We start from the raw sequence: 24,814 nt of genomic DNA, 5'->3' as shown, positions 1-24,814 counted from the left end.
CAGTAGTCCTGTATGGATGTGAGAGTTGGACTATAAAGAAAGCTGAGTGCCAAAGAATCAATGCTTTTGAACGGTGGTGTTGGAGAAGACTCTTGAGAGTCCCTTGGACTGCAAGGAGATCCAACCAGTCCTTCCTAAGGAGATCAGTCCTGAATATTCATTGGAAGGACTGATGCTGAAGCTGAAACTCCAATACTTTGGCCACCTGACGTGAAGAACGAACTCATTGGAAAAGACCCTGATGCTAGGAAAGATTGAAGGTGGGAGGAGAAGGAGATGACAGAGGATGAGATGGTTGGATGGCATCACCGATACAATGAACATGAGTTTGAGTAAACTCCAGGAGTTGGTGATGGGCAGGGAAACCTGGTGTGCTGCAGTCCATGGGGTTGCAAAGAGTCGGACATGACTGAGCAACCAAACTGAACTGATGATAATTTATTATTGATTATACAAAAATAATGAAAATTCAGATTCTAAAAATCCATCTACAGGAGTTCCATGGCAGTCCAGCGGTTAGGACTCTGTGCTCTCAATGCAGTGGGGGCACAGGCTTGATCCCTGGTCAGGGAACTAAGATCCCACATGCATCATGAGGAAGCCGAAAAAGAAAAAAATCCATCTACAATTCCATGGCCCTGGCAAACATTCTCGCTTTCCCTCCCCAACCCCAATTCCTCTTTAGTACCTGCCCACAGGCCCACAATTTTTTAAAAGACAAATATTTTTTTACATTTTATTTATTTATTTTGGCAGAGCTGGGTCTGCTGTGCAGACTTCTCTCTAGCTGTGGCGAGCAGCGGCTACTCTCTAGTTGTGGTGTTTGGGCTTCTCATTGCAGTGTCTTCTCTTGTTGCAGAGCACGGGCTCTAGGCACACAGGCTTTAGTAGATGCAGCTCATGGGCTCTAGAGCTCAGGCTCAGCAGTGGTGTACGGGCTTAGTTGTTCCGTGTAACGTGGAATCTTCCCAGGCCAGCATCTGGCCCTGTGTCTCCTGTACTGGCAGGCAGATTCTTTACCACTGACCCACTAGGGAAATGCCCCTTGTTTCTGTCATAAAGGGTTTGCACGTTGCCTCCAGGCTCTGTAGCCGTCGTTTTCAAAGGCTGAAGAACGGTTCTTTCTGAGCACTGGCCACACTGGCTGGAAGTCACCTAGTTTTTGCTCTCTGAACATCAGCGCTTGGTGGGTATCTCCTTGTCTGTCACGGCCAGGGTTTGTCTGTTGCTTCGGGTTTCCGCTTAGGATTGGGATTCAGGCTCTGGGGATAGCTGTACAAAGAGAATGAGATGCAAAGCCATTGGCAGGGGTTGGGGGGTGAGGTCAACATCAAGTTTTTCCATTGGATTCAAATATCAGAGTCGGGGAAACCGAGTCACAGTAGATAAGCAAGGTGACGTGCAGTTCTGTCTGATTGGTGGAGACCCCACCTGGGTCACCAGTTGGCCCCTGCTGTCCTGGTGGCCTGGCTATTCCAAATATTTACCTCTCTTTCAGGTCCCACAGCTGTTCTGGCAACAGCGTCAAGAATGTGGTTTACAAAGAGAAGGGCCGCCAGTCTGGAAGGGAGTCCAGTGTATTGGCACCTCCAGGGCCCAGAAGGTTCCTGAGCTGTATCTCAGGTCACCTCCTCCCAGCAGTGGCAGGGACAGAGGCCCCCAGCCCCGCTGTACATGGCTATCGCTGGTAGTACAGCCCGTGTCCCTCTGCATTTCAGCCCGGGACATCAGAGTCTGTGGGACCAGGGCCTGAGTGTCAGTGTCTTTAAATCCACCCCCTCCCAAGTGATTCTGACATGCAGCAGGGATGAGACGCACGGCTCTGCCGTCTGCAGCTCGTAGACAAGACAACGGAAGCCCAGAGAGGTTAAGTCACTCGCCTAAAATCACACAGCTAAAAGCAATGGAGCCAGAATCCTGGTTGGTCTGACTCCAGAGTAGAAGTCTTTTACACCCTAGCCTGGACCCCTGTCCACCCTGAATGTTGGGCAGACACAGTCATTCCCCTGCCAGGACTTTCCCACGTTGGTTTTTTTATTTGGCTACACGGTTCTTCTCTAGTTGCAGAGAAACTCCATAGTTGCGGTGCTCAGGCTTCTCATCGCAGTGGCTTCTCTTGCTCCAGAGCTTGGACTCCAGGCACAAGGGCTTCAGTGTTTGTGGCACACGGGCTTAGTTGCTCCGTGACATGTGGGATCTTCCCAGACCAGGGATCAAACCCGTGTCCCCTGCATTGGCAGGCAGACTCTTAACCACTGGACCACCAGGGACGTCCCTTTCCCTCCGGTTTTTTAAAGAAAAGGTGGGGGGGCAATCAGGAAGCAGAGAAGGTGGCTGGAGACCCCCAGCTCCTCCTCAGGACCCTCTGGGGTCTCTCCATGGTGGGGGGGCAGGGCACGGACTCTCCCAGCTTGAACCCATCTACCCCAGAGTCCATGGTGACTTAGGGGACCGTGAACCCACGCTGAGCCCTGGCCCCTCACCCGGTATCCCAGGGCCACCAGACTGAAGTCTGAACTCCCTCCCCTTTCTCTGCCCCGCAGCCTTGGGCAAGCCCCTCCACGTTTCCTCATCTGTAAACTAAACTGGTTATTGAAAATATTTGCCCACCTCCGCGGGTTATCAGGAGAATCGATGGAATGTGGTAGATGACAGGACAGGACTCTGTGAGCGGCCAGGGCAAATATTAGCTGTCTGGTCACGCACTGGCCAGGCCTGGCCTGGTCACGCCAGGGTGCCAGGCACAGGCCACGGCATGGAGCCACATCTCCCATTCTCAGGCCTCAGTTTCCTCACCTGTGCAATGGGAGAGTAACAGCGCCATGCCTTCCTCCCCGGACTGGTTAACAGATTGGTTGCACCAATTCCCTGAAACACCTTGCCTTCTGCACGCCTCGTAGAGGGGCAGCCGTGGAGACAGGGGGCCCTTCGGGATAGTCCAGAGGTCTGTGCCTTTGAGTCTGAGACAGGAAGCAGGCTTCCTTCTGTCCTCGGTTCCTCCGTAGGGGGCCTTTTTCCTGCAAGCGCCCAGGCTCTGCAGTCACAGCCCTGGGTTCGTGCCCCAGTTCTGCCACCCAAGCTGTGTGACTTCAGGCTCAAGATTGGCGTCTCTGAGCCTCCCCCCACACCCACCCTCAGCTGCCAAACCGGCTGTTACCACCTCGCCAGCCCCACGCTGGCGCTGCAGGGCCCAGAGCAGGAGAGGGCGGCTCAGAAGCGAGGTGCCCCACCCCCTGCAATGCCCCAGGGTTCCAGCCATCCCGATTTGCCCAGGACTGAGGAGTTCCTGGAATGTGGTGGGGCTTTCAGTGCTAAACCCAGGAATGTCCCGGAATGCCCAGGTCTGCACAAGTGGTAGGCACCAGGGTCCCATCAATGCCAAGTGAGAGTTGTGCATGTAACTGCCAGTTTCCCAACAGCCTCGTTAAACAAGCTCGTGTCCATGATACATCTCCATTAACCCAGGATGTCCAAAGGATTGTCGTGATTTTCATCTCAACTTGGAATCCATACAAAAGGCATTGAGCCATTTTACCTTTTCTTTTTTAGTTTTCTTTTTTTTTTCATTCTTAGTTTGAAATCTAGTGTATATTTTACACTCAATGGCTAGATTTTGCCAGGTGACATATAGGCTGCCCAGCTAACTTTGAATTTTAAGCAATGAAAACAAAACTTTTTAGCATAAGTATATCCTAAATATTGCATGGGACATACTCAAAGTTTATTTCTTATTTATCTAAATTTCGAAGTTACCTGGGTGCCTGTGTTTTTATTTTCTGCATCTACTTTCAGCATATCAGAATGAGGAGGCTCACATTTCAGGGGCTCAATAACCACAGGAGGTCATGGCCGGGCAGGGTGCAGGGTGGGTCTAAAGGAACTGGGGCGCCCAGTGGAGTCCAAGAGAACCAGTCCCCACAGTCAACCTTCAAAGCCCTGTTGTTCTCTTTCTGTCTGTCTGCGGCCCCTCTAACCTTTGCCCCTTTGTCCGTCTGGGACATTATCAGTCTCAATCTTGGTCGAGCTTTCTGGCAGCAACTCAACACATTTTATTTCTGATCATCTGCTGTCAGGTAAACAGGTGCCAGGGAAGAAAGTCCATCTCCCGCGCACGGTTCTCCCACATCAGCAAATCCTCAAATTTCAGAAAAGGGGTCAGGGCCAGCATGGGCGGCAGGGCAGCTTGGGGGCAAAGGACCTGCCAGGCCCAGAGATGGGGGTTCCGGAGCCCACCTCCTTCCCTGTGAGCCTCAGGGTCCCTCCTCCCCACTACACCAGGCCCTGGGTGGGAATCTCCGAGCCTGGAGTGTCTCTGTCTGCCTCAGTTTACACACCCAAAACCACCGGGCAGCGGGGGGGTGTGGTTGCAGACCAGGGCCCTGGGGTGGGGAAGTGGAGACAGCTAGGGGCTCGGGGCAGGGTACGATTTGCTGTCACGGCTCCAGTGTGACAGCCCTGGACTAGAACCTGAAGTGTGGGGTGCACCTCGGGGTGTCAGGGAGTTTTGGTAACAAGGCCCCCTGGAACAGAGGCCCAGAGAGGTAGGCCACCGGCCTAAGGTCACACAGCACGTGTGCAGCAGAGCTAGGGGCCAGCTAGGGAGCACTGGATTCCTGCCTGCATGTTCTGTCCCACTGTGTTACACGGCAGCAAGCATCCCTGCCGCCGACGACCCCAGGGGAAAAAACTCGGAGTGCCATTTCTCCTGGGTAAAGGGAGGCCCCAAGGGCACCCTGCCTCCCGCAGGCTCACCCAGCCCATAGGGCTGAGCCAGAAACCAGTTCTCACCCACCACTCCGCACACTGGGTGCAGCCCTGCCTGGACCAGTCACGTGGTTTGTGGGTCCTGGTGCCCCAGGGTCTTCTCACCCCAGCTCCTCATGCTACCCCTCAAACCCTTCCCACCGGCCCCTCTCTCTCAGGCGCCCCTCTCTGCCTCTCCCATCCCCCAGGAGCCCTGTGGTCAGCCCTGGTTCCCGCCCTCCTAGTCTGCCTCTGCATATTCCATGCTGTGCTTGTTCCAGGGCAGGGCCCTGGTCCTCTGTGACCACCAGGGCCAGGACTAGGACACGGACATCACCTCAGGCACAAAATGCAGGAAACAACAAAGCATCCTGTCATCAAGGCACTTAGTGTGTTCATGCAACATCTTTATTTCTTTACTGTTTACATTTTGGCCATGCCTTTCGGCATGTGGGATCTTTGTTCCCTGACCAGGGATGGAACCCATATCCCCTGCAGTGAGAGTGCAGTCTTAACCAGTGGACAGGCAGGGAAGTCCTCATACAATGTTTTTATTCTTTAAACGTTAGTATTTGTTTGTTTTTGGCGGCGCCAGGCCTTTGTTGCGGCTTGCGGGTCTTCTCTCGGTGCAGCGAGCGGGGGCTAACTCTTCCTCGCGGTGCGCAGGCTTCACATTGCTGTGGCTTCTCTTGTTGCAGAACATAGGCTCTAGGGCACACAGGCTCAGTAGCTGTGGTACACCGGCTTAGTTGCAGCATGTGGGATCTTCCCAAACCAGGGATCGAACCCATGTCCCCTGCATTGGCAGTTAGATTCTTAACCACAGAAGTCCCACAATATTTTTTAAAATCAAGAATATAAAAAACACCAAAATCCAGGATGAACAAAATATCAAAGTGTTAAAGACAGCATCAGCATTCTGATTTTTGCAGCAGGCTCTGGTACCGCTCAGCATGTCATGGTTTGAGATCCTGCCTTTGTCTGAAGTTTTAACAATTTTGTTTGTCTTGGGTTTCAGACACTAATTTTTTTACATCTTTTTTTTTTCTTTGGTTGCACCATGAAGCATGAAAGATCTTAGTTCCCTGACCAGAATCAAATCTGTGCCCCTGCATTGGGAGTACAGTCTTAACCACTGGACCGCCAGGGAAGTACCATTTGGGCATTAATTTTGATTTTTTTTTTTCAATTGCGTCAAAATGCTCTTTTTCTTGATCACTGTTTTGGGGCTTCCCCTTAAATTTTGTACACAAGGTGAGGGCCTCTGTGCTTCACCCTGGTCCCAGCGGCAGTGGGGCAAAACACACTCCCGGTCCCCCTCACAGGGCAGCCTGGAGGAAAAGTCTCCAGGCAAGGGAGGTGACAATCCCGTGAAAAATGAAATGAAAGCTAATAGGCATTGAGTCTATAGGCCAAGCACCGTCCTCACCTCCTCCCGACCTTCCTTCCCTGAGCGCCCTAACTGTGTGCTGAGCGCCCCCCAGACGTGGGCTAGAGCAGAGGGAGAGATGCTTCCCCCACCATACAGAGCCCACATCCCGGTTTGGGGAGAGACGATAATATAATAAAATCCATAAGAATCAGCAGAACGTGAGGTGTGCAATGCTACCGGCTAAAGGCGGGGAGTGGGGGGTGGAATGAAGAAAAGGAGCCATGAGCCTTGTTTCGGGCACAGTCACCCAGCGTGACATCACTGAGACCGCACGGTCACCCAGGCAGGAGAGGTGCCACATGGCCCTCGCAGACCGGGGAACTGAGGCAGCCCGCCCAGGAAGGGCAGGGCGGGGCTCCCAGCCTGGGGCCGAGGCAGGAGTGGGCGTGGGGTGAAGCGCGGAGACCCCCAGCAGAACCGGGACTTTCTCCACTTAAAGCAACCGCCTTGATGGCACGTTGGGCGGGACTGTCTCCGCCTCCCTAAAAGGCGAAAGGCCAGGTTGGCTCAGCCTGGCCGGTGTCCGCCCCGCCTCCTCGCCACGGACCACCCCGGGGTGGGCCCTCTAAGGCCGTCCCCCGGGGCTGGCAACGTGACCGCTAGCCCTCAAGTGTGCAAGTTCATTCATCCAGGGGCCCCTGCTGACTCACGCTTATGAAAGTGATTTTCCTGGCCCCGCCCTCCGCCCGCCTCTTCCCAGCCCCTGAAATACCCGGGCTTCCCGGCCTCTCGCACCCGCCTGGATCCCCGCGGGGTAATGTGCGTCCCGCTCCCGCGGCCGGCTCCCTGACCCCCGGTTCTCCGAGAGGCCTGACCGCGCTCCCCAGTGTCCTCGAACCCCGCCGGTCAGGTGAGTGGCCCGGGCGAGGCTTGGGGGAGGTGGGAGAAGGTAGCCCGACCCCGGCAGGGCCCTGGAGCCAGGCAGGGGGACCCCGGCGGTCCCGAGGGCGGACCACCCCGGCTCCCCACGACCAGCATGATCCCCCAAACCCCCCGAGATCCTCCCCCACCCCTCCTGGCCATGCCCATCTCCAGGTGCCTGGCACCCTCCGCCGACAGCTGCCCTGCCGGCTGGCTTGCTGGGAGTTCACCCCAGCCCACGTGATGCTGCTCCAGGCAGGAAAGAGAGGTGGGGCCAGCCCAGCCCGGCTGCCGGGCGCCCCGAGGCCACTGGGTCCGGCGGGCAGGCTGGTGCTGCCCTCCGTCCCCGCCTCTCCTGCTCTCATGGGACCGAGCCCCCAGGGTCGAGGGGGACCTGGCTTCTCACAGGAGGGTTGGGGGTGCCGAGAATGAGGGTTGGGGTTTCAGAGGGTCTGGAGAGCTCTTGGGGCTCCAGATGAGGGAGACTCTGGGGGCGCTGGTGTCATGAGGTGGGCGCGGAGGTCACGGGCTCACCCTGGTGACTGGCAGGTGGCACTTGGGCTGATGGAGCACCTCCCCATCCTCCCCTGCCCCGGCCTCAGGACACTTTCTCGGGGGCACTGTTGTGCCATCTTCCTCAGGGGGACTCTGACAGGTGTCACAGGGCAGGGTTTGGGGTGTGGTCTCCAACATTTCTGGAAAAGTGATGACCTCTGGGTGGTGACCTCCCTCCTGACCCCAGTTTTTCCCTTTGGGCAATAGGGATAACAGAAAAAAAAAAAATCCATGGGGTGGGGTAGGAGGGTTGTCATTAAAGTGAAATGAGCAAAAATACCGCAGGTGCTCAGTAAATGTAGCCATACAGGTGGCCTAAGCCTTAGAGCAGTTTAAGCTTCAATAACCCTAGAAATTGCAATGCTCCAAACTCTACGCTCCAGGCCCGGGAAGGCACAATTATTCCCATTTCTTTTACGCTTCTTTTCTCCTGTGAACTCGAAGGCCTTTTTAATGTCAACATTTGCCGTCTTCAACCAGAGGGGCGTTAGAAACTGACCTTCCCAGCTCCCCAAAACTAAACAGCATGTGAGAAATAGGAAGTTACACTTTCAAATGGAAAGTTGGCAGCGTGTGTTCTTCCGAGGAGGTTTCGAGAGCTCCAAGTCTCGGGACTCGGGCCCTGTGTGTATTGTGGCGCAGGAAGTAACCGCTCAGGTCAGCCTCTGGGTGGTGACCTCATGCGTGTGGCATCCAGAAGTTTCTGGCATGAGCACTGGACGTGGGGTCCAAAAACCCTGGTGGTGAATGGGGCCTTCTTCCTCCTGGGAGCGTGAAGATGGGGCAGTCCGTTGTGGTGCCTCATCTGTAAACGGGGGCTCCTGCAAACACCCCTCTCACTGGCGCTGGGAGGACTCATGGGGACAGGGCAGAAAAGGACTTGGCCCGGGGTGGGCGCTCCATGGGCACCCAGTGTGGCGGGCTGTGGGGTGTCTAGGGACCAAACTCTCGATTCATTATCCACTGGCTCTGTGACCTCAGGGGCGTGGCCTCACTGCCCTGAGCCTCAGTTTGCTCATCTGTAAAGTGGGTTCCCTGAGGATGAAAGGTGCCGTCGCGAAAGGAGCTTGTGATGGGGATGTCACCTGCGTCCTGTTGCTGCTGTTCCCGGGGACAGTGAGGACAGCAGCGCGGCACCCCGGGGCTGTGTGAAGGGAGTGTTCTAGGAACCACAGCCTCTGCCCCAAGGCCACCGGCACACCCAGCGGCTGGTCAGAGAGACACTGGAGCCCTGGCCCCGGCCCTATGGGCTCCCTCCCCGACAGCAGCACCGGGACAGAGCTGCGCTCAGCCTGGAGGGGCCTCTCATATGCTGTCACACCCTGTCACACCGCCTCCAGGGGGCATGAGAAGGCCCTCACACAGGGCAGCCTGGGCTCAAAACCAGTTGAGCCTGCACACCTTGTGGCAAATTCCCCACAAGCCATCCAGGATGGGAGACACTTGCTGGGCCGCAGCTTCCCCGTCTGTAATATGGGCGCGGTCGTGAGAGTACTTCTAACAACCCAGTTAAATATGGGTTAAGTTGGTGAATGTGCGTCAAGTGTTCAGGGCATGCTCAGCACCCGGCTCACCCCACAGAAGTTCAGAAATGCTGGTCATTCTGTGTGGCAGTGGTGTCACCCCAGGGCAGACAGCAGGGAACCAGGCGTGGAGTGAGCCAAGGGGTCCCTGATGGGGGACACAGCTCACAGCCCAGGCCCCACTGAGGCGGTTCTCAGGAGACCGGAGGGCACATCCCCCTGTGATGCGCGAGGCGCCCTGCTGCCTCTGAGCCCCCCTGTCCTCACCTGCCAGCTGGAGATGACGGCGCCCACCTCTCAGGGTGCCTGCGGGGCCCAGATGCTGTGGCTTAGCTGCAAGCTCCTCTCCTCGCAAACTCTAAGGTGCTGTGGGCGGGCCCATTGTCAGCGCCCTGGGAGCGACACCCAGGTCCTCCGGCCAGCCCCTCCGGCTGTCCCCTGCCCCTCTGCCCTGTGGGGGATGCTGGTGTAGTTGTCACTCTTAGCATATCAGAGGTCACACGCCAGCCTCGGTCATGCTCCCTCAGCCCGTTCAAGATTTGCAAAATACATGAATCAGTTGCCCACTCTTCCAAATCAGGGAATTCACATAAAAATCTAGATTTAAGCTTTTTCCTGGAAGAATTCTGAAGGCCGGTGATGCCAGGCCCCCATCCCTGGCTGCTCGGGGTGGTCTGGGCCCTGTGCCACTGACTCACCCTTTCACTTGCTATGAGCCAGATCTCATAACAAGGTCTCGGCCTCCCTGGAGACAGGCTGAGAGGCGTGCGCAGGGTGTTCAGGCAAAGCTGCACTGGGGGGACGTGGAGAAGGTGGGTCTGGACTCCTGGAGAGACCTGCAGCTCCAAGTTCAGGGGTTGGGTCCCTCGGAGTGATTTGGGCTCATGGCCAGCAGAGAGCGCTGGTGCTCCAGAGACGAGCAGGTTTAAAGGCATTTCTCACCAAACCTAGAGGCTTCGGCTTCCCGACTCAATGCCTGCCCGTTCTAGCCCAGTCCCTGAGCCCTGGGCTCTTCCCAATGGCCCATTTTCTCCAGGTCGGTACTCCATGTACATCACCTCCCTGTGTCCCCCTAACCCCCAACAAACCTATGAGGTAGAGACTATGATTATTCCCATTATACAGATGAAGAAACTGAGACCCAGAGAGGTCCAGGAATGGGCCCATTGTCACCAGAAGTGCCTCTCCAGGGCCAGGTCCACTGAAGGCTGGCCTGTGAGGTGGGGGTGTGGCTATCACAGACATGCTGGGCAGGGCTTGCTTCAAGAAAGAGCCAACTCATTGGAAAAGACCCTGGTGCTGGGAAAGATCGAAGGCAGGAGGAGAAGAGGATGACAGAGGATGAGATGGTTGGATGGCATCACCGACTCAACGGACATGAGTTTGAGTGAACTCCAGGAGATGGTGAAGGACAGGGAGGCCTGGCGTGCTGCGGTCCATGGGGTCACAAGAGTCATACACGACTTGCCGATGAAACAGCAACAGTTGTTACCATCCGTGATGAGATGGTAGCGTGGAGTAAAGCTCAGAGAGTGGCAGACGGCCAGGCTGGGGAGGGAGCCCTGCACTGTTGGGCCTGTTTAGGAGGTAGCAGGTGAGAGGGCAGTGTCATCCTAAGACTCAGGGAGGACCCTGGACTTGACCCTGAGGCCAACGGGAGGCCACCCTGCAGCTGGGAAGTGACTGCCTGACTCCCAGGCTCAGCGAGCGGCCCCTCTTCCCCTGCGCCCCCAGGTCGGCTGCCAGTCCCACATCCCCTGCCAGCTGTAGCCATGAGCAACCGGAGGAAGGGCCACCTTGGTGCCAGCAGCTCAGAGCCCCTCCCGGTCGCCATCATTGGTGAGTGCTGCTCAAGGCAGGGGGGTTGGGTGGGTCGGAGGTCAGGAGCATTCACTCGCTGCTCTGCGCAGCAGTTTCTAAAGATCATTCCAAACGGTCCTTCCAGGAACCCGCAAGGCAGGAGCAGAATGACCTGGAGAGGTTGCCCGGCAGGGTAGGGGGTGGGGGGTGGGCTGCTGGTGATAAGTGGGCAACGGGGCTGTGTTTCCCCTGCGCTGGGTGCCTGAGTGAGAGGACCCAGCAGCTGCATGTGGTCCTGCCCTCAGGTCTGCAGAAAGAGGGGACAGAGGTCCCCACCCTCCAGGCCAGCATCAGGTTGAACCATGTGAAATGGCCATTTTTGTAAGTTCAGGACAGTTGAGCATCAGCAATTTCACATGGTTCATCCTAACCGTTGTCTCCGTAAGTAGGACTCAGGACAGCGCAAGATAAGAAAAGGACAAATAAGAAGTGATGTCACGAGGTTAATTGCCCGAGAAGGGCCACTGGTGAGTCCTAGGGGTCATCAGGACCTGGGGCAGGCGGCCCCACCGCGGGTAGCTTTAGTGCCCGTCCTGAGCGCCCTTGCCTCGAGCTCACCCTGTCAGCACATTGTCTTACACAATGTCTCCACATCCCTCGAACCCACCGCACGGTCGGTCCTGGAGGACTGGGCTCGTTCTTGGTGGTCTCAGGGTCTCATTCTCGCTGCTCTGTGACCACAGGCAAGTTGCTCAGCCTCTCTGCGCTCCAGCACCCTCCCGTAGCAAAGGAGGAAAAGTAGCATGCACCTGGCTCAGGGGGATAACACATGGGCTTCCGGGCTACGGAGAGGCTTGTTACAGCAGCAGTAGTTTTACTATTTTGTTGTTAAAATCAGTGGGGACTTCCCTGGAGGTCCAGTAGTTCAGGCTTTGCCTTCCAATGCTGGGAGAGCAGGTGTGATCCCCAGTCTGGGAGCTAAGATCCCATATGCCTTGAGGCCAAAAAACCAGAACATCAAACAGAATATTATTTTTAAAAATTCAATAAAGACTTTAAAAATGGTCCACATAGGAAAAAAAAACATTTTTTTAAAGTCACTTAACAGAAAGCTTGACACGTAGTAAGCATGCAGTAAACATCAGTGGTTATTTCCACGGCTTTCTTGTTGTTAAAGTGGTGCGGCGCTGATAAATTATTTCCACGTTTATGAGTGAAGAGCAAATCAGGGAATGAGGTGGATCAAAATCGGTGCTCAGTGTTGGTCGTCTCGGGGCTCCAGCGCTCTGCCCTCTGACCGCGCCCTCTCTCCCCAGGCAATGGTCCCTCGGGCATCTGCCTGTCCTACCTGCTCTCAGGCTACACCCCCTACGTGAGGCCGGACGCCGTCCACCCGCACCCCCTGCTGCAGAGGAAGCTCGCAGAGGCGCCGGGGGTCTCCATCATGGACCAGGTGGGCTTGAGCTCTGGGCGGGGGGAGGGGGACACCCCACTGCAGGGAAACTCTCCCAGGCAAAAATCAAAAAGCATGTGTGGGAATTCCCCGCCAGTCCAGGGGTTAGGACTCGGTGCTTTCACTGCCGGGCTCAGAGTTCCATCCCTGGACAGGGAACTAGGATCCCACAAGCCGTGTAGCACAGTCAAGAAACAAAAGGATGTGTTTGTGAGACATGGGAGGCCACAGAAACCAGGAAACAGGGGTGGCAGCTCTCTGTAAAACATTGGCTTGTCTCGCTTCCTCTAGTCCAGCGATTGTAAACCCAGGACAGTTTTGCTCTCCTGGGGACACTTGGCCAGCTAGAGACAGTTTCAGTCGTCACGCCCAGAGTGGTGACACCACTGGCTTAGAGGGTCGAGGCCAAGGGATGCCGCGACATCCCACAACACACAGGACGAGCCCCCCAGCCCCGGAGCCAGGAGTGCCAAAGCTGAGGACCCCAGTCCTGGACACTGCAGACCTACTAGCCCCTGCTCAGGAGGGCCAACCAGTCCCCCCTCCACACCCCTCGCCTCCCAGGAGGCCACTCATATCTGCGCCCCTTCAGGCAACATCCATCAAGCTGGTCCCCTCCACCCAGAGCTGGAGCTTGAGGAAGGAAGCCGCTGTGAGGTCTAGATAGGGATTTCCCGGAATGCCTTCTACAGGTCAGCCATCCCTCAGTACAATACACAGAGAAAAAGATTTATGCTCCAGCAAAGCTGAGAGATGCTGGGTTTGGCAAATCTAAATAGGTAAATGCCACCGCAGGACTTGCCAGAGCCTTTACTGTGCTGCCGTACGTGATGACCTTCAGGGAGGCAGCGTTTCCCAAGCTCATCTGACACCCCAATAAGAGGGAGGGAAGGTGAGACCAGGCGGCCCTCCTCCAGCAGCCCCTCTGACCTGCGTCCCCCCCACCCCCCAACTCCAGGACCTAGACTACCTGTCTGAAGGCCTGGAAGGCCGGTGCCAAAGCCCTGTGGCCCTGCTCTTTGATGCCCTCTTGCGCCCAGACACGGACTTTGGGGGCAGCGTGGAGTCTGTCCTCACCTGGAGGCACCAGAAGGAGCGAGCTATCCCCCATCTGGTCCTGGGCCGGAACCCGCCTGGGGGCGCCTGGCACGTGAGTGGGGCCCGGACGGGGTGCAGGGACTTGTGCCAAACTTCCCTAATGCAGGTCAGGACTCCTGCACTTCCCACCTTTCCCTGTTCGCCCCCACTGCCCCCCTCCCCCGCCACCCAACCGCCCCAGCCGAGGCCTCCCCTGCTCTCCAGCCTTGGGGGCGCTGGGAGCCAGCAGAGACCTGGACTTTGCTCTCTTTCACTCCTAGTCCATTGAAGGCTCCATGGTGACCCTGAGCCAAGGCGAGTGGATGGGGCTCCCCGACCTGCAGGTCAAGGACTGGATGTGCAAGAAGCGCAGGTGAGGCCGCCCGGGAAAGCCAAGGTGGGCAGGGGAGACCCAAGCCCGCCCCGACACTGAACTGGCAGCGAGAGGTCAAGGGGCTCATCGAGCCTGCCCTCGAGGGGGACGCTGCGGCCGAGGCTGAGGCCAGGCTGGGGAAAGGACTTGCCCAGGGCCACACGGGCGGTAAGCAGCAGAGCTGGGCTCCCCAGGACCCCCCAGTCCAGTGGTCCTGCCTCACAGTCCCGACTGGGCCTCCCTGTGGCATCCCAGGCTCTAAGGAGGCGCCTGCCCCCAACATCCTGCCTCAGAGCCTCTGGCCCAGGCTTCCCCGTCCTCTGGCCTCCCACAGCCCCTCCCGATATTCTGAGCCTGGCCTGCAACCGTCTCTTTTTCTCGGTCAGCTAATCAATCAGATGCACTTTTTTTTTAATTGATTTTGCATTAGAAACATAACCACAGAATAGGAAATGGAAAACTGAGAAAAGAAAGACAGCCGACGCCTTACCCCACACTCCTCCTCAGCACTGCTGCACCTCTGAGGATTCTCTTCCCACCCCACTTCCTGCTCCATAATGACCACGCTGCACACTTCTCACCAGCCCAGAGAGACAGCTGAATCACAACAGATGCCAGCCCCTGCTCATCCCGGGGCACGAGGCGTAACGTTGCCCAGTGCTCAGGTGGCATCTGCCCTTGAATGTTTTCTCAGCCCTCGGGGTTCTGACAAGGGGCCTGTTGTTGTTCTGTCTCTCAGTCGTGTCTGTCTCTTTGTGATCCCATGGACTGCAGCATACCAAGCTCTTCTGTCCTCCACTACCTCCCGGAGCTTGCTCAAACCCATGTCCATCGAGTCGGTGATGCCATCCAACCACCTCATCCTCTGTCGTTCCCTTCTCCTCCTGCCTTCAGTCTTTCCCAGCATCAGGATCTTTTCCAATGAGTCAGTTCTTCGCATCAGGTGGCCCAAGTATTGGAGCTTCAGCTTCAGTCCTTTTAATGAATATTCAGGACTGATTTCCTTAAGGATTGACTGGCTAGATCTCCTTGCTATCCAAGGGACTCTCAAGAGTCTTCTCCAGCACCACAGTTTGAAGGCATCAATTCTTCAGTGCCCAGTCACCCAGTAGGCAGTTGACCTACTGGAAACCTCACTAGACCTCTTAAGAAACTGTTTACATCCCTCCAGAGTTCATGGTCTGAACATGGTGCTGCCACAGTTCCTAAACCACTCCCCAGTCACAGAGCTTTCATTCTTTCCAATGTGCCATTATTATAAAGGCATCCTGGATGCAACATCGTCTTAGGACAGCCCTTTAAAACACTTTTTACTAAAACAGAGGAGCGGAAATGACCAACCCACAGCCATGAGTTCCAGAGTTCCAGTTTCAGGAGCAGACTCACGAGTTGGGTTGGCTGGAGTGGGATATCTGAGCTCACCTACAATCTTGCGTCCCTACTGACGGGGTGTATTGACGATGTGTCACCAAAGAGCCCCTTTGAGTTAATCCGTCACAACGTGTCCACAAGTCAGGGAAGGGAGCTCACCGAAGGTCACCCGGGGAGCTACAGGGAGGAGCTGATATAGCATCAGCATCGTGCCCAAGGTGGTAATAATCGCAAGAGTGATAATAACAACAGCAGGAGCAGTGACACAGTGACAGTAACGACAGCCGTGGCTGCTGCTGTGTGTTGACTGGGTTAAGTGCTCTGTGCGGGTTATTAGTTAACCAAGCTCTTTACTGAAATATAAGCACATATAGAAGGCACACAATTCACATGCCTACAGGTGGATGTAATTTCTCAAAGTGGATACACATACGTTTCAGTCACCCAGACTCAAGAAGCAGACCCCCTCTCCCCAGAAGCCCCCCTCAGGCCCCTCCCAATGACCCCCTTCCTAAGAGGCCACCCCTCTCTGGATGTCTGACTCCACAGATGAGCTTTACCTGTTTGTGAACTTTATAAAAATGGAATCCTACCCCCATGCACATGGAATACTAGTCAGTCATTGGAGGAAACCGTCATGGCCGACCCCGCGTCACTCACAGCCTGTCAGGTTCTAGTCTAAACCCTTCACTCCTGTCCTCTGAGCCTCTCAAGGACAGCAGGGAACAAGTGCTGTCACCGCGGTCATTTTGCAAATGAGGGACTGAGGCAGGGGGTTCCCACAGAACCCAGGCCCTCTGACACCAGAGGCCACACTCCAAACCCCACCCTCATCAGCTCCATTGTACAGAAAAGAGTTTTACAGCTCCAAGGGGGTGAACCCCTTGAGCAAGTGCTATGCATAGGGGTGGTGCAGCCATCCTCCAGGGCCTGACTCCAGCCTGTCCACCTGATGACCACCCCAGCCTGGTCCCAGTCCACTCTCTGACGCTCACGCCCCCTTGTCCCTCCTCCCCCAGAGGTCTTCGCAACAGCCGGGCCACGGCTGGCGACATTGCTCACTACTACAAGGACTACGTGGTCAAGAAGGACCTGAGCCACAACTTCGTGTCCAGCGCCGTGGTCACGGCCGTGGAGTGGGGGACGCCTGAGCCCACCAGTCCTGGGGCACGGGACCCCAGCCCGCTCTTCCAGGTGAGCGGCTTCGTGACTGCCGAGGACCAGAGCCAGCAGTCCTTCTCCCTGCGCGCCCGCAACGTGGTCCTGGCCACAGGCACGTCCGACAGCCCAGCCCGCCTGGGCGTCCCTGGGGAGGCCCTGCCCTTCGTCCACCACGACCTGTCGGCGCTGGAGGCGGCCACGCGGGCAGGCACAGTGTCCCCGTCCTCGGACCCCATCCTCATCATCGGGGCAGGACTGTCGGCCGCAGACGCGGTCCTCTACGCCCGCCACTACAACGTCCCTGTGATCCACGCCTTCCGCCGGCCCGTGGATGACCCTGGCCTGGTGTTCAACCAGCTGCCCAAGATGCTGTACCCCGAGTACCACAAGGTTCACCAGATGATGCGCGAGCAGTCCATCCTGTCGCCCAGCCCCTACGAGGGCTACCGCAGCCTCCCCGAGCACCAGCTGCTGCTCCTCAAGGAGGACCGCCAGGCCGTGTTCCGCGACCCCCAGGGCCTCCAGAAGGTCTTCGGTGTGGCCCTGGTGCTGGTGCTGATCGGCTCCCACCCCGATCTGTCCTTCCTCCCGGGGGCGGGCGCCAACCTCGCCGTGGACCCCAGCCAGCCACTGAGCGCCAAGCGGAACCCCATTGAGGTGGACCCCTTCACCTACCAGAGTGTCCACCAGGAGGGCCTGTACGCCGTGGGGCCGCTGGCCGGGGACAACTTTGTGCGCTTCGTGCAGGGCGGGGCCTTGGCCGTGGCCAGCTCCCTGCTGCGGAAGGAGGCCAAGAAGCCACCCTAGCACCTGGCCCGGCAGCCTTACACCCAGGCCCTAAGAGGAGGGAGATCACCACAGCCCTGCCGGATGCAGAGTCCGTCCCAAGATGCCCCAGTGATGGAAGGGGGCCTCTCCTGCAGGAGACAGGGGCGGCCCTGAGCCCACGCAACAGGCCTCTCAGATGAAGAGTGGGAAACCCAGGCTGCCCGGACTCAGACCAGGGTGGAAACAGTAGCCACAGGACACGGTAGGCCCAGAGCTGTAATTGGGGGTGAAGTGGCCTGTGTGAGCTGGGATCACCAGGGCCCATGGAGCACCGAGCCAGGAGGATTCCAGGCCCCGCTCTTTCCAGAATCAGGTCCCAAATAAAACCAGCGCCTGCCTCCACTCCTGTGTCCGAGGACTCTCTGCTTGGGGAGGGGGCCAGGTGCCCAGGACCCCGCCTCGGGAGCTGGGCAGTCAGGACAGGGGCAGAAGCACAGGGTCATGTGGGAGAAGGTCCTGGTCTGGGGAGACTGGGTGGTGCCCCAAGTGGAAGGGCAGATGTGACTGAGGAGTGGGTCCTGGGGAAGCTTTCCCAGCCCCGCCTGCCCCTCGGGTCTAGTCCCACTCACTCCCTCTCCCTTCAGTGGATCCTTTGTGTTCCCCACACTTGCACCTGCCACGGGGCCTTTGCACAGGCTAAGCTCTAGCCCAGGGAACTTCCCCATCCTCTCTTTAACTCCTCCTCTTCCTTACAGTCTCAGAGCATAAGGACCATTTCCTCTAGGAAGCCTCTTCTGACACATGCCCCTCCGTGGCCTTAAGGTAGAGCCCACTCTGGTGGGTCACCGTGCCACCCCTACATTGCAGTTCAGTTCTCACTCTTCGTTGTTTGTGGGATCATTCCAGTATCTGGCTCCGCCCACTTGGCTGTAAGCTCCAGGAGGCCAAGGCAAGCCCTCCTCTGTTTTTCCGCTGTTCTTGGAACGCAGTGAGGCCACCAGGCCTGGCACCCAGCAGGAGCTCCTTTAATTCTGTGGTTCGGTGGGTGGGCGTCTGGAAGGATGGACGCGGGGAGTATGAGGGGAAGAGGGTGGTCCAGGGGTGCGGGAGACTAGTTCTGGGCGTTGTTTAACGCGCGGGGGAGGTCTGAGGGGCGTGCACCCCGTGGAAGGAACAAGTGGGTATTTGCAGAGTGGAAAAGGTGGCCCCGGTGCGTGGGCGCGCGTTCCCTGGGCTGCAGCCGGCAGAGGGCGCTCCGGGCTCGCCGGACATCGCGCTCCGGCCCCGGCGGCGGCGGCGCCCCGGCGCGGGGGAGGGGGAATTCTTCCGGAGGCCGGGCAGGGGGAGACTTTCGGAATGGGGGCAGCCCCCAGGGATGCACCCCCGAAGCCAGACCCTCACCACCCCGCGCCTGCCAGGCAGCCCCCTCCGCGGCCGGGCCGGGGTCTAGCTCCCAGCCCCGCGCCCCACTGCCGGCAGCCCCCTGCCGCCGCGCCCGGCGCGGGGGGCGGGGGCGGGGGCCCACGGGCACGTGGCTCCGGGTCCGGGCGGCGCCCCCCCCCGTCCCCCGGCGCCGGCCCGGCCCCGCGTGGCCGCGGCCGCGGGGGCAGAGGGAGGGAGGGCGGGGCGCGCGGGCGGCGGCGGCGGGCGGCGCCGGGGAGGGGGTCGCGCGGGGGCGGGCCGCGGGCCGGGCGGGGGTCGGCGGGCTTCCGGGCGGCGGCGGCGGCGGGCGCGGCGCGATGTGCGAGCGGGCGGCGCGCCTGTGCAGGGCCGGCGCGCACAGGCTGCTCCGGGAGCCGCCGCCGCAGGGCCGGGCGCTGGGCGGGCTGCTGCGCTGGGTGGGCGCCAGGATGGGCGAGCCCCGGGCGCCGCTGGCCCCCGACGCCCCCGACACCCCCGCCGCGGACCCCGGCCCCTACCCGGGCCCCGCCTCGCCGCGCGGGGGCACCGCCGTCATCCTGGACGTGAGTACGCGCGGGCCGGGACCCGTTCTCTCCCCCGGGCGACGCGGACGCCGCGCTCCCGGGTCCCCGCTGGGACCTGCAAGACCCCCTTCTCCCTGGAGGGCAGGGGTCCCCGGGCAGGGACGCCTGCCCCCACCCCCGGAGGAGGTTCAGAGCGGGATCCACCGGCTCCTCCTTGTGCAGAGCGCGGCCCCCAGCTCCTCTGCCCTCCGGGCCGGTCTCCGTGCGGGTCCCGTCTCGTCCCCGGATCGGGACGACCCCTCTACCTCCCTCCCCCTGTCGGGATCTCCACGTTCTCGCAGCCGGGACCCTGGAGCCCCTTGACCCGGCCACCGCCCCCTACTTCTGTGCTGGCCGAACCCTCATCTTCCTCCAGCCCGTACTTCATCCTTCACCCAGCTCTTTCCTGGGACGCGAGTCCCGGACCGCCGTCGGTCCCTCCTCCTGCCCACCCTGGACCCCTGCCCCCCAGTCCTTACTTTTCTAAGACTCTCCCCCCAACCCACCCCATCACACACACAATCCCTGGGTCCAGAGCCATTTTTCTTGTCGGAGCTCTGGACATTAAGCCCTTGTATCCTCTGGCACCGCCTTTCTAAAAGCAAAGCCCCCTCCCCTTTCAGTGGGGCCGGAGCGGTCCCCCATCCGCTCTGAGGACCACCACTCCATTCTGAGCCGTAGGTCCCTGGTCCCCTTCCACCCCTCCCCTTGCTCACCCTCTCCCATCCTCACCCCCACCCCGCACCCCTCCCCCACGTCCTCTGAGGCCCAAACCGCCCCACCTCACGCTCCCACCCACTCCCCTCCATAGGAGGGAGCCTTCTACAGGGTGGGTGGCTGCCAGAGTGGGAGGGTGTCCCCCGTGAGGTGCTCCGCCCACCTCAAGGGGCAGCATGGCAGTGGGGTGTGCCTGTCCTAGGGAGGGTCCTCCGTGGTGGGTGACACGGGGGTGGGGGTGCCATGTTTGTGTACAGTGGGTGGGTTTCTGGGAGAGGTATGTGTACCACATCCTGGTGAGTGGGGGACAGTGTGGGTTTCCTCTCGCTGCCCCCCACCCGCCACATTCCTGTTGGAGCCCCCATAGCTGGCTCTGAGCCGAGAGGGCTATGGCTCTCAGGCTTCCCAGAACATGCTCACACACAGCCCACATGCGCCTGTACAGGTGAACTCTCTCAAAGCCCCAGTGAGTTCGCAGCTGAAATCCCTTGCAGCGGAGAGCTCTGTCCAGGTCCCCCCACCCCTTTGCACAGGACAGGACGTTGGCTCTGGAGTCCTCACGCCATGCTGGCCTTGAGCCGGCTCTGAGCCTCAGTCTCCCCACCTGTGAAATGGGGGTGATGAGCGAGTACCAGGACCACATCTCCTGTCGGGTCAGTCAATTGTTTAACGCTCGCGCCCGGCCCCGGCACCTGAAGGTGGGACTCCAGCCTCCTCGGGAACCTTGCAGTCAGGAGCAAGCGTGTGCGGTGCACAGGCTGGGGTGTTGGCAACTGCCCCCTTTCCTGCCCCAGCTGCAGTGGCTCCAGACCTGTGTCCCCCGCCCCAGCTTGGGGCTCGGCTCGAGAAAGGGAGGGTGTTTTGAGAACATCTTTCCTGGGCTGCTGCTTCAGTTTGTCACAGCCCCGGGTCCTGACAAGGGACGCCCGCCCTACTGCGTGGAGGGAGGGGCCCGGCTCCCGTTCTCCAAGGTGTGAGGGCCACACGCTGGGGCGGCGTCTTGCCCTCTTCCTGCCCTCAGCACGGCTTGCGTGCATGCGTGCTAAGTCGTTCAGAAGGATCCTACTCTTTGCAACCCCATGGACTGTAGCCTGCCAGGCTCCTCTGTCCATGGAATTCTCCAGACCAGAATACTGGAGTGGGTAGCCTTTCCCTTATCCAGGGGAGCTTCCCGACCCAAGGATCGAACCCAGGTCTCCCTGTCTGAGCCACCAGGGAAGCCCCCAGCAAGGCTTATTAGGTCCTAAAAACACCAGGAGGAGGAGCTATCTAGTTTCAACTGTGGCTGGAGGGGACCGGGCTGACCCTTCCCATCCCTGCCCCTCTTTCTGAGCTCCCTGCGGGCTGCTCCTACCCACTGACCCCCCCCAAAAAAAACGAATCTCGCCGTGCCCTGGCTGGTCCGGTTACCAGGCCTCGAGGTTCACTTGGCAGACGCCTCTGTTCAGATTTAAGCCACCCTCCTTGGAGAACACCAGGCCCTCGAGGGGTCCTGGTGGGGGTGGAAGGTGAGTGGGGAGCGTGCGGCAGCCTGCGGGTGCGGCACGTGGGCCGAGGGTTCTGGACGCACACCCGCGTGCACGTGCCGGTGCGCGTGCGTCCACGCGCGCGCCTGCGCTCGACCGCATGGCCAGCGGCGCCCAAGGAAGAGGGGCGGCTGCCTCCTCGAGGGGGTAGGAGGGCCGCTGCCTGAAACGCCCTCCCACCCCCGGGTCTCCTCCCTCGGGAGGGAGAAGGGGCCGGCTTCCCGGGTCCACTGGACTGGGGGTGTTGGAAACCTGCCCCTCCCAGTCTATGCTGACTCGACCTCTCTTCTCTGCAGATTTTCCGCCGCGCGGACAAAAATGGTGAGTCTTCCCGCACCCCCCGAGGCCCAAGTGAGGACCTGGCTCTTTCTGATTGGGGGTGCAGGACGCTGCCCTGCGCCTGTTTCCCCATCCTACGAGGGGACCCCCGTGGTTCCTACTGAGCAGGGGCTTAACCGTGCGGCTTCAGCGGGCAGGTGTGGGCGGTGCGTGAGTTATGCGCGCGGTCTGCGCTTCAACCACCTGCAGCTGGGCCGGACCAGAGCCACCCTGGGGGGTGCCCAGGAAGCCCCCAGCCTCACCCCAGGCCCCAGCACACTTCCTCCTCAGACGTCCGTGCTGTCACCCCTGTTCTGTCAGCGTCGTGGTGGTCCAGAGAGGTCTTGTGTCTTGCCCAGGGTCACCCAGCTGCAGTCCAGTCTCTGCTGCGGACCCCTGGCGCTCCCTCCACCCCCCAGCACACCCCCTCAACCCCGTCCCCCCAAAGAGACTTCCCGCACAAAGTGAGCACGGTGTTGTGGTCGTGAATTCAGGACACCCGCTGGGGATTGCTCCACCCAGGCCCTTCTGGAAGGCAGGGGCCTCCTGAGCTTCACGGTGGCCACCGAGAGCGTTTGTCTACATACTGGAGTCCTCGTTCTTGGGTCGAAGCGGCTCTCCATGGTCTTGAACCAGGACACAGGCCCGCTTCGGCCTCAGTTTTGCCATCTCTAAAGTGGGGTGATAACACTTAACCTGTCTGCGTTCCAGGGCTATCGGGGAAATGAAGGGAGGAGACACGGCTGGTGAGCTTTGTGAGAGAAGCAGGCAGAGTTCAGTGTTAACTGCTTGAGAAAATGCTGACTGAGTATCCAGGCCCCTGCCAAGGGAGGAGTGGGCACAGATGACCCGGCACTTGCCCCCAGGCCCTCAGCACTCACCGACCCCAGCCCCCCTCCCTGCTTACTCCGGGAGTCACTGTCTAGCTGTCCCTGCCTGGTACTGAGGGGAAAACACGAGACAGGCTTGCCGCCAGTGCCTGGGGCTTCTCCATCTCTCGCCCCCCTCCCCACCAATTCTCAGGTGTGACAGGGGCCCCTCCCAGGCCTCTGGAAGAAAGCAGCAGCATCAGGAGCAGTTCCATACGGAGCATCAAGGAAGGGGAGGGACATGGTGGGGGGGCTTCAGCAGCACCCGAAAAGTCATCATGACAGTGCAGCCTGAGCGGCGTTAGAGGCTGCAGAAGAGGGTCCGAGGGTTTGATCCCCTGCAGGCCTCTCGGAACCTTCTAGTGTGTGGCCGGACAGGGGCCACGTGGTCATTGCCATGTGCTGGCCACGCCCCTCAGCGTATGGTGAGGTGTCACACTGAGGGATTTGGGCTTGTCCCTGTCGTGCCCTGCACACAGTGGGTCCTCTGTGCCCGGCTGCTGCCTCACAGGTGGTGACTGGGTGTGACTCCTGGGAGTGCAGTGTGTGCATGCCCGGGGGCAGCTGTCTGGGTGTGGTTGCACGTCTGTCTCCGTTTGTCTTCGGAACCTGTGTGTGTGGGTCTTCATGACCATTGCTGTACATACTGGGTGTGTGTGGGGTTGTGTGTGTGTGTGTCTTTCTGGATGCTCAGCTCTGCAGGAACCTTTGCAGCGTGTGGGTGGCAGGCGCCCTGGTCTCCCTTCAGGCAAGATGGGTTTCGTCCTCATTTCTCACCCCCCGCCCCCCGATGCCATCAGAGACTGTTTCCGCCCTCCAAGCACAGTTTCAGGAATCCTCAACTTTGCTTCTGTGGCCCCCACAGAGACCCCTAGCCCCTTCCTCTCCCTGGGACCTTCGTCTTCCCAGCCACCGCCAGTGGCCGTTAGGGGGGTCACATGGGATGTGGTGCTGGTCCCCGGGGAGCACCCCCCTTTTGCCGCAGGGACTGCCTGGGCTCAGCTCCCTCCCAACTCTGACCTCAGGCCAGTCCCCAGACTCTAAGGGCCCGAGCCTCAGCATCCCCGTCTGTGGGTGGGGGTGGTCATGCTGGGGCTGTCAGGGGGATGGAGTAGAGCTTGGGTCTTGTCATGCTGTAAGGGGTCTGTGAGCCGTCATGCCAGCTGAGAGTGTTGAGCCTTGGAAAACGGGCTGTGATTTGTCAACAAGTGTTGGGTTCCCACCCCGGACTTCACGGGGCTTCAACATCTGGTGGAGACTGCTGGAGGCTGTGGGGCATCCGTTACACACCAGGACATTAATAGACTTCCTCATTGGACATTCCCTCGGGTCCTAGAGGCGGAAGGAACGCCAGCCCCCTTTTTTCATGTGACAGAATCAAGGCTGGGGAGGACACGCGAAAGATCACAGAGTCTGGGCTGGGGGACTGGGCAGGAAGTTCTGGTTGAATCCAGCCTAGTTTGCAGACATCATGTGGGCAGGGGAATGGGAGCAGGGGTGAGCGTGGGTGTAGACAGAGGTGCATACGGCAGGTGTGCAGACACACACACGTAGCACAGGTAGATGCCGGCTCTGCCCCTGGCGTCCACAGCAGCAAGATGCCTGCAGGGGTGGCAGGATGGTCCCAAACAAGGGCCTGGGCCATGGGTTGGAGTGGAATCATGGGATCACAGGAGCAAGGGCTCAGCTCGGGCCTGTCCTGGAGGCTCCCAGGTCAGAAGTGTCTTTGCGGGCGTGAGGGTGGAGACTGGGCGTGGCCCCCAAGGGGAGGCAGAAAAGGGGGCCTGCCTGGCAACCGGGGTTCCGGTGCCCAGAAGCATGGTGTGGCAGCTGGCGGAGGAGTGAGTGCCAGTGCATCTCTCTCCAGGGGCCGGGGCGCTGGCAGACTCCTGGCATTTGAAAGGTCACTGGGACAGAGGCTGAGCTCATGCTCATTAGCGTGGACACCTTCAGACGGCCTGCTCAGGGGTCCTGGCGGTGCAGGCCCTCTGGCTCCTCTAATTGCACAGAGGCCCCGGGCAGATGCTGCCTCCCTCATTAGCTGATCTGGGTTCATTAGGACTGTGCTGAGATGTTCAAAGTAAATAACAGCCCAGAAGGCCTTGGGCCCAGGAGGCCAGCGAGCCCCTCTGCCCGTTCTGAGTGCAGACTGGTTGGAGGTGCTGGTGGTGCCCTGCCCGTCGCAGACAGGAGTAGTCGTTCATAGCACACGAGTCCAGGCTTGGCCTCGGCTTCTCCGCATGAGCCTGTGGCTGGGGGTCCCGACAGAAGACCCTGCCCCAGGTTGGGTTGGGAGTGTGGAC

At 59.3% G+C, this 24,814-nt stretch overlaps 2 protein-coding genes across 5 annotated transcripts in view; both read left to right on the top strand.

The window, feature by feature from the left end:
- The first annotated feature begins 6,786 nt into the window (after nt 1-6,786).
- On the top strand, nt 6,787-17,519 carry OSGIN1 (oxidative stress induced growth inhibitor 1). Of its 2 annotated transcripts, none has more exons than XM_055413049.2 (6): nt 6,787-7,025; nt 10,849-10,953; nt 12,231-12,367; nt 13,326-13,517; nt 13,726-13,817; nt 16,208-17,519. In XM_055413049.2, the coding sequence occupies exons 1-6, from the start codon at nt 6,830-6,832 to the stop codon at nt 17,154-17,156; spliced, it is 1,671 nt and encodes a 556-aa protein (XP_055269024.2). In that variant the 5' UTR covers nt 6,787-6,829; the 3' UTR covers nt 17,157-17,519. The 2 variants fall into 2 exon arrangements, with proteins under 2 accessions (XP_055269024.2, XP_088686795.1); XM_088830669.1 differs by lacking the exon at nt 6,787-7,025 and adding an exon at nt 7,473-10,550 and having other exon boundaries at nt 10,847-10,953.
- Nucleotides 17,520-18,823: 1,304 nt separating this feature from the next.
- The window catches only part of NECAB2 (N-terminal EF-hand calcium binding protein 2), a 42,054-nt gene continuing 36,063 nt past the window's right edge, over nt 18,824-24,814 (top strand). For all 3 annotated transcript variants that reach the window (XR_016035932.1, XR_016035931.1, XM_055413051.2), the window contains exons 1-2: nt 18,824-19,081; nt 21,621-21,645. Coding sequence is in view for 1 of the 3 variants with exons in the window: in XM_055413051.2 (XP_055269026.1) it covers nt 18,857-19,081; nt 21,621-21,645 (250 nt within the window). In the remaining 2 variants the exon portion in view is untranslated. The remainder of the gene's footprint in view (nt 19,082-21,620; nt 21,646-24,814) is intronic.

Source organism: Moschus berezovskii, chromosome 22 (assembly GCF_049115385.1).
Source record: "Moschus berezovskii isolate FMDL1 chromosome 22, NW_MosBer_1.0, whole genome shotgun sequence".
NCBI lineage: Eukaryota > Metazoa > Chordata > Mammalia > Artiodactyla > Moschidae > Moschus > Moschus berezovskii.
Note: the sequence above shows the minus strand (reverse complement) of the source record. Positions and strands in the feature narration are given on the sequence as shown.